The sequence below is a fragment of the Brachyistius frenatus genome, unplaced genomic scaffold (assembly GCF_029030835.1).
Source record: "Brachyistius frenatus isolate BFR_SWC_R1_liver_20210118 unplaced genomic scaffold, ASM2903083v1 Contig_36, whole genome shotgun sequence".
Lineage (NCBI taxonomy): Eukaryota > Metazoa > Chordata > Actinopteri > Embiotocidae > Brachyistius > Brachyistius frenatus.
Genome location: NW_027210635.1, coordinates 2,424,999 through 2,438,427, shown reverse-complemented (window position 1 = coordinate 2,438,427; position 13,429 = coordinate 2,424,999). Strand labels below are relative to the sequence as shown.

At 40.4% G+C, this 13,429-nt stretch overlaps 1 protein-coding gene across 1 annotated transcript; it reads right to left on the bottom strand.

Moving 5' to 3' along the window:
• Nucleotides 1–301: 301 nt before the first annotated feature.
• Nucleotides 302–9,099, bottom strand: LOC138622476 (phosphomannomutase 1-like). The gene is made up of 8 exons (XM_069701306.1): nucleotides 8,744–9,099; nucleotides 7,857–7,974; nucleotides 6,626–6,702; nucleotides 6,252–6,343; nucleotides 5,898–5,997; nucleotides 5,372–5,447; nucleotides 3,172–3,287; nucleotides 302–1,890 (listed from the first exon to the last, which is right to left on the bottom strand). Exons 1-8 carry the CDS (start codon nucleotides 8,825–8,827, stop codon nucleotides 1,768–1,770), a joined length of 786 nt encoding a protein of 261 aa, XP_069557407.1. The 5' UTR covers nucleotides 8,828–9,099; the 3' UTR covers nucleotides 302–1,767.
• Nucleotides 9,100–13,429: the final 4,330 nt, after the last annotated feature.

Below are 13,429 nucleotides of genomic sequence, written 5' to 3'. Positions count from 1 at the left end.
TTCATTTAACAGGACGGGTATGAAAAATTGTAATCTGAAAAGCAACTAAAGCGGTCAATATTTCCCTCTGAAATGTAGTATGGTATAAAGTAACCTCAAATGGAAATACTTACGTAAAGTACAAGAACTTTGAATCTGTACTTGAGTAAATATACTCAGTTCCATTCCTCCACTGCAGAGAGGAATTGTTACATGTTTACTGAGAAGGTGTTGAGTTTGAGCAGCATGAACGCCTCAAATCGCAAATAAGGAAGATCAAAGCCTAGTTTGATCCAACAGGGTAAAGAAGAGAGAGGTCAGGTTGATGAAATAATATCAAAATTTATTACAATCAATATACAATGAAGAGACATAATCTCACGGTTAGCATCAGTGACACATCAAAGCTCATTTTCATCTGTGCGTTTACAATCAGGTGAAAGAGTTAACAGTCAGAAACAGATCTGTAAAACGTACCAAAATCCTCGTATTCATAAAAACGATCTGTCAAACAGGAGTGTTTTTCTGAACTACGACAGAAAGGAAGTTTTTGCATTTCTAAAAAGTATTTTAAAAACCCTTTGTAGCAGCTGTTGAAAAGACCATGTTGCTACAAGGACTCCCTTACAAAAAGAGAAATTGGACACGTGATCACATGTATGACACATGCTGCAACATATGATAACAGGGAAAATAAGTTATGTTTACATGTAATTACATGAGTTTTTGCACATATCAAATTCATGTGTTTTTTCTGTAAGGGCTCAAGCATCAGCGATCAATCACATAGTCACTGTGCAGGTCATGATACAGGTTGTAAAAATATTTTACGCAGGAAGTTGTCATATAACTCCCAATAGTTTAAAGAGTGACATAGTCACGGTAGCTTAATTCACTGTTTAAGATGAATTCACGGAGTCAGTAATGTCCAGTTTTAAATATATAAATCTGTTCAAACTTTCACGTAAATGCATCCAGAGGACCTCGAGAAGCAAAACAAGGAAAAGCTTCTTTCTTTTTGAGTTAAAACATGTGACGGTCAGGGCATGACATAGTAAACCAGCAACAAATTGCATCCAGTTTAGACATTAAAACACCTGGAATGATTCCTATATCCTCAACTCAAGAGGAAGAACTGCCCTTATCTTCTCAAACACAAGATTCACATCTAAGTTTTAAAATGAATTCACAAAACAACAAACAAAATCACCTGTTTGAATATCACTCATCCACTCTCATCACTCCTCATAGTATTTACAAGACATTACCAACTATTGGTATAAAATTACGCCAACATTAGTGCAAAACATCTCTTTATGTTGTAAGTAATCTGGAGTATTAAACTTTCCATAGTGCTGAATGTTTTAAAATTTCTTTACATTTCATGGCTAATTTCATGTTACACATTGCAGCGGTGGGACTCTGCAGTCTTCCGGCCCGGTACTTAAAACTTCAACACTCAGCAACATGCCGCACGTCCTCCGTAACGGTCCCTTCATTTAAAAATTTCCACTCGGGGATTAATAAAGTGAAATAAAATTAAAAATTAAAAAAAAATTAAAAACGAAAAAATAAAAACAACTTACTGAAGCAATGTAGTCAAGCCACCCCGCTGCTGTCCATTTGGAATTAGTAATAATACTAATAACATGGAGAGATCAGTAGTGGTACCTTTCAGCAGTTAATAAATAGCCCGGGTTCAAGGGGCTGGCTGTCAGACCAGCAGACACCCACAGACTCCAGTTCAGAGGAACATGTGGGTGAAGGGACTCGGAGCGGGTCAGGACGTCAGGACTCGGGCGGTGAAGCTTCGAAGAAAAGTTTCCGGCAGAGGCTGGCTGTGTGTTCTGGAGAGTAGACGGTGAAAGCGATGGTCCGAGGGTCGTTGAAAATTTCATAGTCGTTTCCTCCCTACGGACAGAATATCCAAAATGAATAAACCGAGCAGAATACTGCAGGTTGTTTTGTTTCTCTTCAAAGCCTCGAAATGGAGCTCAACGTCCATTCAGCTGAGGCGTGCCTAATCTGTGACCTTTGACCTGTGCTTGGACAGTTTGACCTGACTGAACCATTGAGGCTTAACAGGAGTCTGTGCGTGTGCTTACAACCCCAAACCTCAGACAAACCTCAACGACTTTTCCTTCAGTCGCTGCATCCATTACAGCAGAAATTAACATGTTTGAATTTCACACTTCCATATGACAGTTTTTAAGAGTTACTGTTCAGTCAAAAGTATGCGGACACTCCGTCTAAGTGAGGTTTGCTGCCTAAGATATTGTTAGTATATCAAATCAAGTGTACAAGAGGTCAGTGGCTTATGGTTAAATTCTTCAATTGTAAGTTGTGTTACTGTGAAATTATAACATCCAGGAAAAAACACACAAGCTTACCTAAAGCGTACGACCCCTTAAATTGAATTAAAGGAAATATTTAAGAGATGATACAGAGTGTTTGAAGTGGGGTTGATTAAGGTATTTATCCATAGTAGGTATTACCTGCAGTAGATGGGGGGTTGACACGTCCCCATTGTGGACACGTCCCCATTGTGGACCACCAGGCTGTTGTACCAGCATGGAAGCAAAGCAATGTGCTGCTGTGGACGGAGTCAACAACTAAAATCTCCTAAAATCATTCAAATGAGTTTAAGTGTGCTTTCTATTTTGAATCATTTGACTGCTTTACTTTCTGACAGGGAAGTAAAGCATTTATATTGCTCTCTTTAAAGGCACCAGACTGCTTTAAACAAAAACAGTCATTTTAATTGCACAGGAGTTGCTGGTCTACCACTGCCTTGTTGGTGTTATTGTGCAACTTTGGTGTTTTGTTTAGGTGGCTAAAATAGGTTTTGTTACCGACCACGTCAACAGCAGTATACAGCTTAGCTACTGTGCTGGTGGAGTTTCCTGCTTCTCCAAACTGGGGACACGCTGACCCCTATCTACTGCAGTTAATACACTAGCTATGGAGAAGCATCTCATACAACCCCACTTCAAACAATCTGTTCTCCCATGTAGACAGTAGTGGCCTTCAGAACTTCATGGCAGAAGTTTGGGGAAAGTTTATTTGCTGTTAGAAAAAAACAAATGAAAATGAAAACTTGACTGGCCCTTTAATGAGATCTAATGTTTAGATGTCCAGATTTTCTCTGCTGTCGTCATGTACGCAGAGTTTCTGTGACGACAATGAACTTACATCTGAGGTCTCGTTGCCAAAGAAGTAGATGGCGCCCAGGCCTTCGCTCTCCAGCAGCTCTAAACACAGTCTCTTGTCCCAGCCCTCCGGAAACACGTCGAAGCTAATGAGACCACCTGAGACGAGACAATGACAAACAGGATCATCATTATTATCATAATGAGGAATAAAGAGGAAAATATGTGTTTGCTCTGAAGCCTCAGAGAACTTGTTGGCTGACATTTCCATTTTTGTCAAATCAATACCAAACATATTTCCTGTATCCTGTAATTGTGATATGTGGGATGATGGCTGGGAACATGTCATAGTTGTGGTGTGCGTCTTACAAAAATCGCTGCATTGCACAGTCCAGCTCTGGTTCTCATTACTGCTGTTTTTTCCCTTTAAAAGTGACAGAAGCAGCTCTGTCCTCGCTCAGCTGCGGGCCAAATGAACCCAGTGACCTTTGAATGAAAAATGTCCCTCAAAGGCATTCAGCAGCAGCAGTTCCCTTTCAGTCCTCTCTCTCGCCCCCCCCCTCTTTTCCCACCTTAAATAACTTTTACTGTCTTTTCTCTCAGCTGAAGGATTTAACAACAGCAACCACAACAGCTCTCCAGCAGCCAATCAGAGGGCTGCTTTCCTCACACACCCTCCACACGCCTCCATCCCGAACACCTTTAACCCCAGAATATAAACAGCTCAGTGCTTCAATCACATCTGCAACGGAAACTGCCTTGTTAATCTTAGACAAAGGGGCACAACAAGGGATATATATAAGATAAGCCCTTGAACTTGAATGTTCAGACATTTTCCTCATACGGGCACAGACCATGTATAGACACAGAGAGACGTCTCACATTGTTTGCTTCTGTCAAACACCTCCTCTGTGACTGGTGTCATTTAACGGGGAAAATCAATCCCTGTCATTAGCACACAGAGTGTCCCTCACAGTCTGAACACTCAGTGCAGATCGGATACAGTTTCAGGTTTATATAACGCCTATTGCAGATATCAGCCAGGAGATGGAGGGAAACTTGGAGGGGGGCAAACAAATAAATCTACGGATCCGCACATCTTCTGGAGCCGTCGAGCTGTTTCCTGCGTGTCAGAGTCAACAGAGTAAACTGTAAAATCAGTGCAAATGGCACCGATGTCACAAAAACAACCACAACTGCTTTACACATCGGCAACCTCAGCAAATTATATCTTTTGTTCCTAGGTATCTGTTTATGTAACATCTGTTCTTGTCGCTACACGTCAGGGAAAACAATCCGGTCTGTCTCGCCTTTACGCGTCATCGACAGCCGTTCACACCTCGTAAGCAAACATCAAGCACCTCGTTCACTTTCCTGCTGCGCTTTTGCCACACGGTACACATAAACAGTGTCGCTGTAATAGTTAACTGAGGCCTCCAATGTCCAGCACAAGATCCAAAACACACACATGATGGGAGACAATGGGGTATTTTTTTTTTTTTTTTTAAAGACAGCAGACAGAAAGATATGCTGTAAAACTGGTTTTTCATTAAGCTGAGATGTTGTAAACAGAATACTGATGACCTTGTTTTTCTTCCTTTGAGAACATGAACACAAACAATGATCCTCTGACTGGTCTGACCACTATTACTCAGAGCACACAACTCTTACAATGACACTAGATCAAAGCCTGTGAGAGTCGAGGTTAGTTTGATGAACAGATTTTGTTGTATATTCTCGGACGGATTACAGTAATCAAAGCTTCTAAATAATAACAGTGTATGAAAACAAACAAATAACAAATAAAATTCACATTGAACGTCCGCTATTTTAATCATCTTTACTCAATTTAAGAGGAAATTCAGGGTTTTTTGCTGGAATGTAGACTTCAGACATTCAGGTTTTAAAGAGTGATGGAGCAGGTTTCTAGGCTACATCCACACTGACACAAGAAAAGAAGCGTGACGAATCACGGAAGGACACGTCATGACTGATAAGACCCAATCAGAAGTGATGTGGATGTTTGCGTCAATGTTTTGTAAGACTTCTGTTTCCCCCAACTTCAAATCAAAAAGCAATAATTTATCATTCGACCTATAATGGGGTGACCAGCAAATTTAAAAGTTTGAGGGATTCAAACATGCTGGAATATTGTGGATGATAAGTGTAAATGTTGCAAAAATTATGTATTTGAAAAGAAAAACCTATTAGTGTGGCTGTAGCCTCGGTTTCAAATATCTCACCTCTCGTGAATCTTAGTCCCTTTCCTGCAAATTCCTCTTTCAGAGCAGCAACAAACTTCTCCCTGATCTTCTCTCTCTGTGGGACAAATGACAAACCGGTTACTTTGTTGATGCTGATGCTGCACAAACAAGCTTTGTGTATTCATTTAGCATAATGACCATGCTGTGAGCCTTATTCCCCAAGAAATGTGTCATTCATATTACCTACTACAGTAAACACGTTCTTCTCTTTGAACATAGCAAAGGATCCAGCTGTTTACATGTCAGGAGGTAACTCGAGGGTTAAAGCTCTCCTCCTCTGCTGCTTCCTTTATATTGCCTGGCTCTGTGAGCCATCAATGGAGATTCAGTTAAACTGTCCTGAAAGCTCAATACTGTTTGACCTCCCTCTGTCTCTCTGATTGGACACTTTGTAAGACAGAGAGAGAGTTTGCCATGACACAGTTTGTTCAGATTACCATTTCACCATTTAAACCATTTGTTAGTGATTGCTAGCAAATAAGGAAATAAAAGGAAAGTAGTTTACCTTGTCGATTTCAGAGAATTCGAGTCGCTCCTCCAGTGTGCAGCTCCGACCGATGGGGGAAATGTTGATCATGCCGTTCCTGAACTCGATGAACGTCCCCCTGCAGGCAGAAAGCGATGCATTGTTGAAGGGTAACTGATACAGAAACCAAGAAGAATTTTAGCAGTAATAGTTTTTTTCCTGCACAGAAATCACAAGAGGAATATTTGATCCCACTTTAACAGGTCATTCCTCGTGAATAAAGAAATCTGGGATTCCTGCATACCTGGATTACAGGTCAAAGATGTGAGTGTGTATGTGGAGGTTTAAGTAACTAGCGGCCTATTTGTTTTATAAGTTTGGTCTGCGTCTCACCTTTTCTTTGGCAGCTTGATGAGCCCCATGTATCTGAGGCAGAAGTTGATCAGGTCCTGCAGCAGCTCCTCCCCGATCTGGTTCTGGATGGCCTGTCAGGGTGAAAACGTACTTCGTTATTGAAAAATTGCTGTGTATGCATTATTTTTTATTCACGCAAATATGCAGCAAATAGTGTTTCAGAGCAAGAAAACAGCACTGATTACAACAATAAAACAATAAAATGTAAAAAATAAGTAATACTCAGTAAAAATAAATTAAAACTATGGATAACAAGTTACAGAAACCAATGCAGGAGACTTAAACATCTGGCAATGAATGTAATCCACAATACTGACAAGACATGAAAACTTCATCTTTGTGTGTCCACTTACATGTTTTGAGAGGAGTTTCCCATCTTTGTATTGCACTGTCCCATTCTCAGCAAACACATAGTCAAACTTGTGTATCACTGCAAGAGAGGAGACGGGTGAATGGGTTCATCTGCTTCTCTTCAACACACATAAGAAACCATTCAAAGAACAGATTACAGTCTGTGTAATACTGCCTGGAAACGTCAAGTTTAATCTGCTTGACCTTCTCATTCACTTTGTTCTCTGCCAACAGGGAAAGTCTGGCACTTTGGAAGCTTGTTTGAAAGCTATTTTAATCACTTTATTTTGAAAATAGAATAATCTAACAAGCTAAAATTAAGTAGAAGCTGATGATGTAATAAATGTTGAATATTACGGTAACAAATTACAATAAACTCTCAGTTTCTGATGAGTTACAGGTGTAATAAAATGTGCTGTTTATTTGATTCATGCAGGGATATAACACACAATGCCAATAACTTTTGAAGTAAATAATGTTTGGTAACATGATTCGATTTTCAACCCGTCCCTTGTAATTTTATAATATTTTTTATGGGTCATCACTTCAGGTGGTAACAACATCCAACCGTGTGCATCACGTAGTCAGAAAAGGTTCACCTTTAGCACACTTGGCACGACGATGAGACATCGTAGCTCTCTTTTGACACAATACGTCTGCATTCCAGCGGCAGCCTAATATTTACTGACGGGCAGTTTACCAGCACGCTCATGCCGCCACGTGTCCACTCAGCTGGCAGGATGTGGTTGCTGCAGTGTTGACACCCAGTGTGCCAGTGGGTTTTAGGAGCAGGTTCGAGAATCAAGAGTTGATCAAGTAAACTGAACCGCGTGAGATCAGATGTCGGTCACGGCAAAGTTTAGCATGTTCATTTTTTTTTTTAATTCATAAGGAGTTGAAATGCAACCGTCAGTCATCGAGAGACCCGTCCTAACTCGGCCTCACGAAGTGCAACATATAACGAAAAAGAAAGATGATCCGTCATTTTTCCAGCCACAATCATTGTTTTATAGCTGTTACAATGATGTTATGCTGCTCTCTAAGAAACTGCTCAAGCCACTCATGGCCTAAATCCTAAATGATTCCCAATACTCTCTGCTCCAGTCTCTGTAGACAAGTGTCCAATTAAAGAAGTTAAAATAAAAAGTGTCAGGTCATGATGCGTGATCACGATGCGTGATGGTATAACGTGTGTAAGCTGTCTGTGTTTGACACAGAAAGATGCTTGCTCACCATCATCCCCTTCCCCGAGCTGCTCTGCTATCTTGGAGTAGTCCGACCCTCCCACGATGCCAATCTTCACCTTCCTCCGCAGACTCTGGAAGAACTCATCCAGCTGTGGGTCGATTTTCTGCAGGTTACAAGAAAACACACTTCAAGTTCAAGCTCCCTTTCACAAAGAGAGGCTGCACACAAGGGAGACCAGATTATTTAACAGCTCTGGGCGCTGGCGAGCTCATGCGTGTACACGCACACGCACACACACACACACACACACACACACACACACACACACACACACACACACACACACACACACACACACACACACACACACACACACACACACACGTATATACACACATCATCCAAAATGAACCCACGCATTAAAACACACACACAAAAAAGATGTACCCATACATCTTAAACAAATATTATTTCTAAATGGCCACAGTTCCCACAACAAGTGTTTTAATGTCCCTCCTTATTAAACAGGAGCATTAAAAGGGAGCAAGAGGTGACAATATCAGGACAGTCTCCACATTTAAACAAGACACCAGACACCCACTGAGCTATACATTACCAGCCTGCATACCACAGCCTCAGTGCGTCACAGCAGTATGGTGCACGGTAAACACTTGATGTTTGTACGTGAGAAAGCAACAATAAATGTCAGACAATAAATGCAAACACTGTACGAAAGCGCACATGAGGTCAAGAGGACGCCTGGTGCTGTCACATATTGTCCTCACACTGAAAAACCCGGTGAGAGGCAAATGATGAGAGCAGAGGGTCTGCAGAGGAGGAGCGGGAAGCTGTTGTGAAATCTTGAAGCGAGTAACCACAGACTGTAGGGTATATAAACAGGGAATAAGTGATCACATCGATCGTGGGCTCACCTCTCTCGGTGGTGTCAGGGTGCCGTCCACGTCAAACAGGCACAGGATGTTTCTGTCCGAGGAAAAGCCGTTTGGTTTCTCCATTTCTTCTTCTCTTTGAGGTGTTTCTGCTTTACAGATTGGGTTTATTCTGCAAGGTCCACTCAACAAACATCAAAATTCACATTCACCCGGGGAAGAAATAAATAAATCGGAGTATTCAAGCAGTCAGCTGACATACATTAGTTTTTTTTTTTGTAAATACCCTGAGGTTTTAAATTAAGTGAATGATCTCCTCAGACAGATGCTTCTTTCTGCTGTCTTGTGTCGGTTCGGGTCAGCTTCGTCCCGGTTCGGCTCAATCCTCAGCAAACACGCCGTGCTGTACGTGACAGGCTTCTTTTGCATCGCTGCGACGCAGCAGCCAATCACCGCCGGGGGGACAGGCCGTGACGTCAACAGTGGGCAGGGTAGGTCAATTTATAGGCTAGTAAACGTTCAGCTGACCTTTTACCTACAAATTGAGCAGGAGCTGAGGAGACCCCAACAAACCAAATGCGGGGCACAAAGTATATTTGTGTGGGACACGTTAACAGTGGTTGTGTAATATGTTGATGCTCATCCAACTTAGAACTTAAAAACACAATTATTGATGCAGGTTACAAGTTAGGCCTTTATCATGTGAAAGACTAAACAAATATATTCTGGAAGATTGCAGCTTTCTGAGCACCCACACTAAGTAAATACAGTCAGCATATAAGGAAGTTAAAGTTTCACAGTGAACAGCTTTATGTGGTGCTATCACAGTCAGCTGATCTGCATGACCAAGATGCTGCACAGTTTGGTAAACAAGAGAAATATCAGCTAATGTTTGCTCATCTGTCTGAGAATAATCTTTTCAGTGGTAATGTCTTGACTGTAGCTGCATTTACAGATTTTAGAAAAGTGTCTCACCTCTGGTTGTGAAAACTAGAGCCAATCAAATGTGGTACATCATCTTAATCTATGAGACGCATAACAAGGCATAGAAATGCAGTGCAGTCACACATTAAGGGGGACACCTGGTCACCAGAAGTAGGGTTCAAGGGAGGTACTATAAACAATGTTTATTAGAGCAATGTCTCCTTTATCAAAGTGAATAGATTACAATACAGCTGGGGGTTGCTACTGATGAGTTTTGAGTGAAAGCATATCTTAAATCAAGTTATATTTAAGAACTTTTAATTGAAGTTTGACAGTAAACAGTGTTGAGTACTTTTGATTGTTGAGTTTTACAATTTACATGCATTTCTTGTCTGACTTTTTTGCTTCATTGCCCAGTTTAAAACATTTGTGTTTTATGCTGTATGCAAATAGCTTTATTACATCCATATTATAGCCTACCTTTTAGGTTGGATACAATTAGATGGTCTAAAATAAAACAAGATTTTATTACTTTAGATTTAAAGAATACAACCTTAAGATTAGATCCAATTAGATTAGATTAGATACAATTTGATGACATTACTTTATCAAAATAATTGTAATTTTTCTCAATTTTAGATTAGTTTAAATTGTCTGGACTGGATTAGTTTGGATTGATTTAGAATACATTACATTACAATAGGGATATTATATGACTCTAGATGAGATCAGATGATATGAGTACAATAGATTAGATGGAATTAGAAAGCTGCCCGTAGTTCTTCTCTGTCCTCCATATAGGTTATATTGGCGATTCACAACTGCACCTGAATAAACTACATTACCCAGAGGGCACTGCGCGACGGTCACCTGTTCCCGTTCTCACCTGCCTGCATTTCTCTGTCGGCGGCTAGTCTGCCTTAGCCTTGGTAACTTTACATTAACCCTTCAAAAATGTTGGCCTGGGTCCAAAAGGGAGCAAAGAGAACACGGACACAGTCAGACAATGACACAGCAGAGTTTCGAAAGTCAAATCCCACCCAACCAGTACTAAATCCAGGCTGAAATGATTGCCCCATTGAGAATTGTCCCATTGTCTGGGAGCCTGTTAGAGGAGATATATTCTGTATGTATCATAGACTCACTTAACAAACCTGAAATCTTTCATTTAATGAATACCTACTCATAGAAACAACTCTCTTAAATTGATCAATCAAGTCTAAAATAGTCAAAATTGGCAATGATACTTTATTTATCTTTTTCTCTGTGTGTCATCTAAATTAATGTGACACTGGCACCTCTTTGGTGTCTCTCTTTGAAAAATGTCAGATAATGGATTGATTAGGCCGAATTCATTATAGGACACAATGAATAATTATCATATTTTGACAATGTACAAACGGCTCAGTATTAAAATGGTCTCTGCAACATCTCATCCCCACTGAAGCAACAGAGACACAAGAGGGCAGAAAGGGAGAGAGCTTGAAACACTCAGGAGAGGGATGGTGCTCGCTCACATTTTACCAGCGTCAATGGCAGTGAGCAAGTTGATTAGAAATATTTACAAATAATTTCTAAATAGTCATTATGTGAATATTTTAAGATACTGTGAATTGCTCTCTATTTTTACTGTTGCTACATTTCACACCATCAGTATACAAATGCCATGAAGTTCAGCATCAGTCATGCTGTTTACTGAAGTGATGAACTGTGATTTTGTCAGTGGAGAGCAGAGTACAACAAACAGCCCCACAGCCTTTTCCATTACATATACATTTGTTTTACATGTGAAAATGGGAAAACATTTTACATGGGAAACTTCTTATTCGTATATGTAATTCATCCAAAAATATTTAATTAAAAGTATGTAATTCATTATTTGAACAATTGGGCTTGTATCTTTTTTAAATCAGTATTTAATTCGTGGGTTAGATTGATGTGTCTTTATTTGTATGATATTAGACTAAACTATACTAACTTAGTTTAAGTCTTTAAGAATGTACAATCAAGTAAGCAATTTTGCAACAGGTGGCAGGCGAAATAATGGCACCATAAATCACGTGTTTTATCTTTTCTCAGCAATCATACTGTAAATCCACTGCATGGACCGGAATTTCAAAATAAGTGATAGTGTCAGAACACCAAGCAGTGTCACCCATTTTAGTTTGGTGCGTCACGTATGTTGACAGTTGTAGGTTAGTTCATGTTTTGACTTTTCGTCTGACTTTCAAAATGTTGAATATCACCAGATTCAGTCAGTAATTAATTCCCCTGATTTATTTGTAAGCTTCCAATCAACACGGTCAAATTGTATGAGGAAGGAAGCAGAGGGCAATTATTGACTAATCATAAACAGACTAATCTTTAGCTTCTGAAATTTTTAATATACCTCTTTATCTGACGTTGACCTAAATCGCCATGTTTTCTCCAACCTGAGTAGACAAGGTCTTATAGCTTTAACCTTTGTTTTAAGGATAGGAGAAGCATTTGTCTTTTTGTTACTGTCAACAAATCCCATGAAAAGACCAACATGTGTTAGTCCGTCTCTTAATACTTTCTGACTTCCCTAATTTGTCATTTTACTCCAAACACATATTAAAGATTTAAATCTTTAAAAAAAAACCAGCTACAAATAGTTTTATTGATTTGTTTATTTGATTTAATAATTTAGTTTCATTAATTTACTTTCTTTAAAAACGTATAAAAACAAGGAGTAATTAAAACTGAAACCAGTGATATGCGGGCCCTCGCGCGCTGCACGTCGGGGATCCGGCGGCCCCGACCCGCCGGATCCCCGACATGCAGCATGCGAAGGTCATCATATTCCCGCTTGCAGTTTACATTTTTTTCTCGATCTTGTTGTTTATTCTTCTTTTTTTTAAAAAAAGCCTTTTTTCTTCACATCTTCAACAAGGTTGATGCCTGACGCATGTGCAAAGTTTCGTGAGGTTTGGAGCATCGTTTGACCTTAAACATCAACTTCCTGTGTCTCGGCGAAACATCAAACTTAGCTGCATCGCCCCGGCTATACTATATACTATATACTCTATACTCTATACTAGAGGGTCTCGCCCTTTGTAAACCACATGACTTATTACCATGAACCTTGTGTGATGCCTCGGCAGGTAAATCATGAACCTTGTGTAATACCTGAGCGGGGCTCGAACCCGTGTCTTCATGAGGTCGTTTCCAGCTCGGCATTGTAGACCGCCGGACTATCTTTGGCGTTGAGAAATAACTCAGGGCATATGCGCCTTGATTTGTACCTAGACCAAAAATAAGGCCCTTAGTATCTGTGGAAACTAGTGCATGTGTGTGTGGCCTACATACTCAGCCACCCGTCTGGGTAATCTGTGAGTGGAGTTGAGGCCTCCATTAAAACAGCCTTCTTATCTACCTTCATGCTAAAGGGAAAGTGCTTTGGAGCCTTTTTCTCAGACTAACAATAACAGCCACTGTTAACAGTGTTCGCTTGCTATTAAACATCCAGGATCTTGTTCCCTTTAACCCTTTACCATTTCCTCCGCCTGATAAAGTGCCAGGGAGAGACAGCTCCAAAGTCTCTTCACACATACATGTAATGGGACTAAATGTCAGTGTGCCCCGAACCAACCGTGCTATTACAACGTCACGTCTGTGTTTGTTTAAGGATGTTTATGACCCTGTGAGGTGGCGGCCGGATGGGAAGCCGTGTGATGTACATTTGGAAACGACGAGCATGACCCCGTGTATGTTTGCTTGTTTGTTTTGTGAGATGGAAATGCTCTACATAATAACATAGTGGGCTTTGGCGGCAATTGTGAC

What these genes read in the sequence shown, in the direction of transcription:
- LOC138622476 (XM_069701306.1), bottom strand. Translation starts at nt 8,827, where the DNA reads ATGGAGAAACCAAACGGCTTTTCCTCGGACAGAAACATCCTGTGCCTG. An exon ending in CCCTGACACCACCGAGAGAG is followed by an intron (nt 7,975 to 8,743) that starts GTGAGCCCACGA and finishes TGTAACCTGCAG; the next exon opens with AAAATCGACCCACAGCTGGA. An exon ending in GCTCGGGGAAGGGGATGATG is followed by an intron (nt 6,703 to 7,856) that starts GTGAGCAAGCAT and finishes CCTCTCTTGCAG; the next exon opens with TGATACACAAGTTTGACTAT.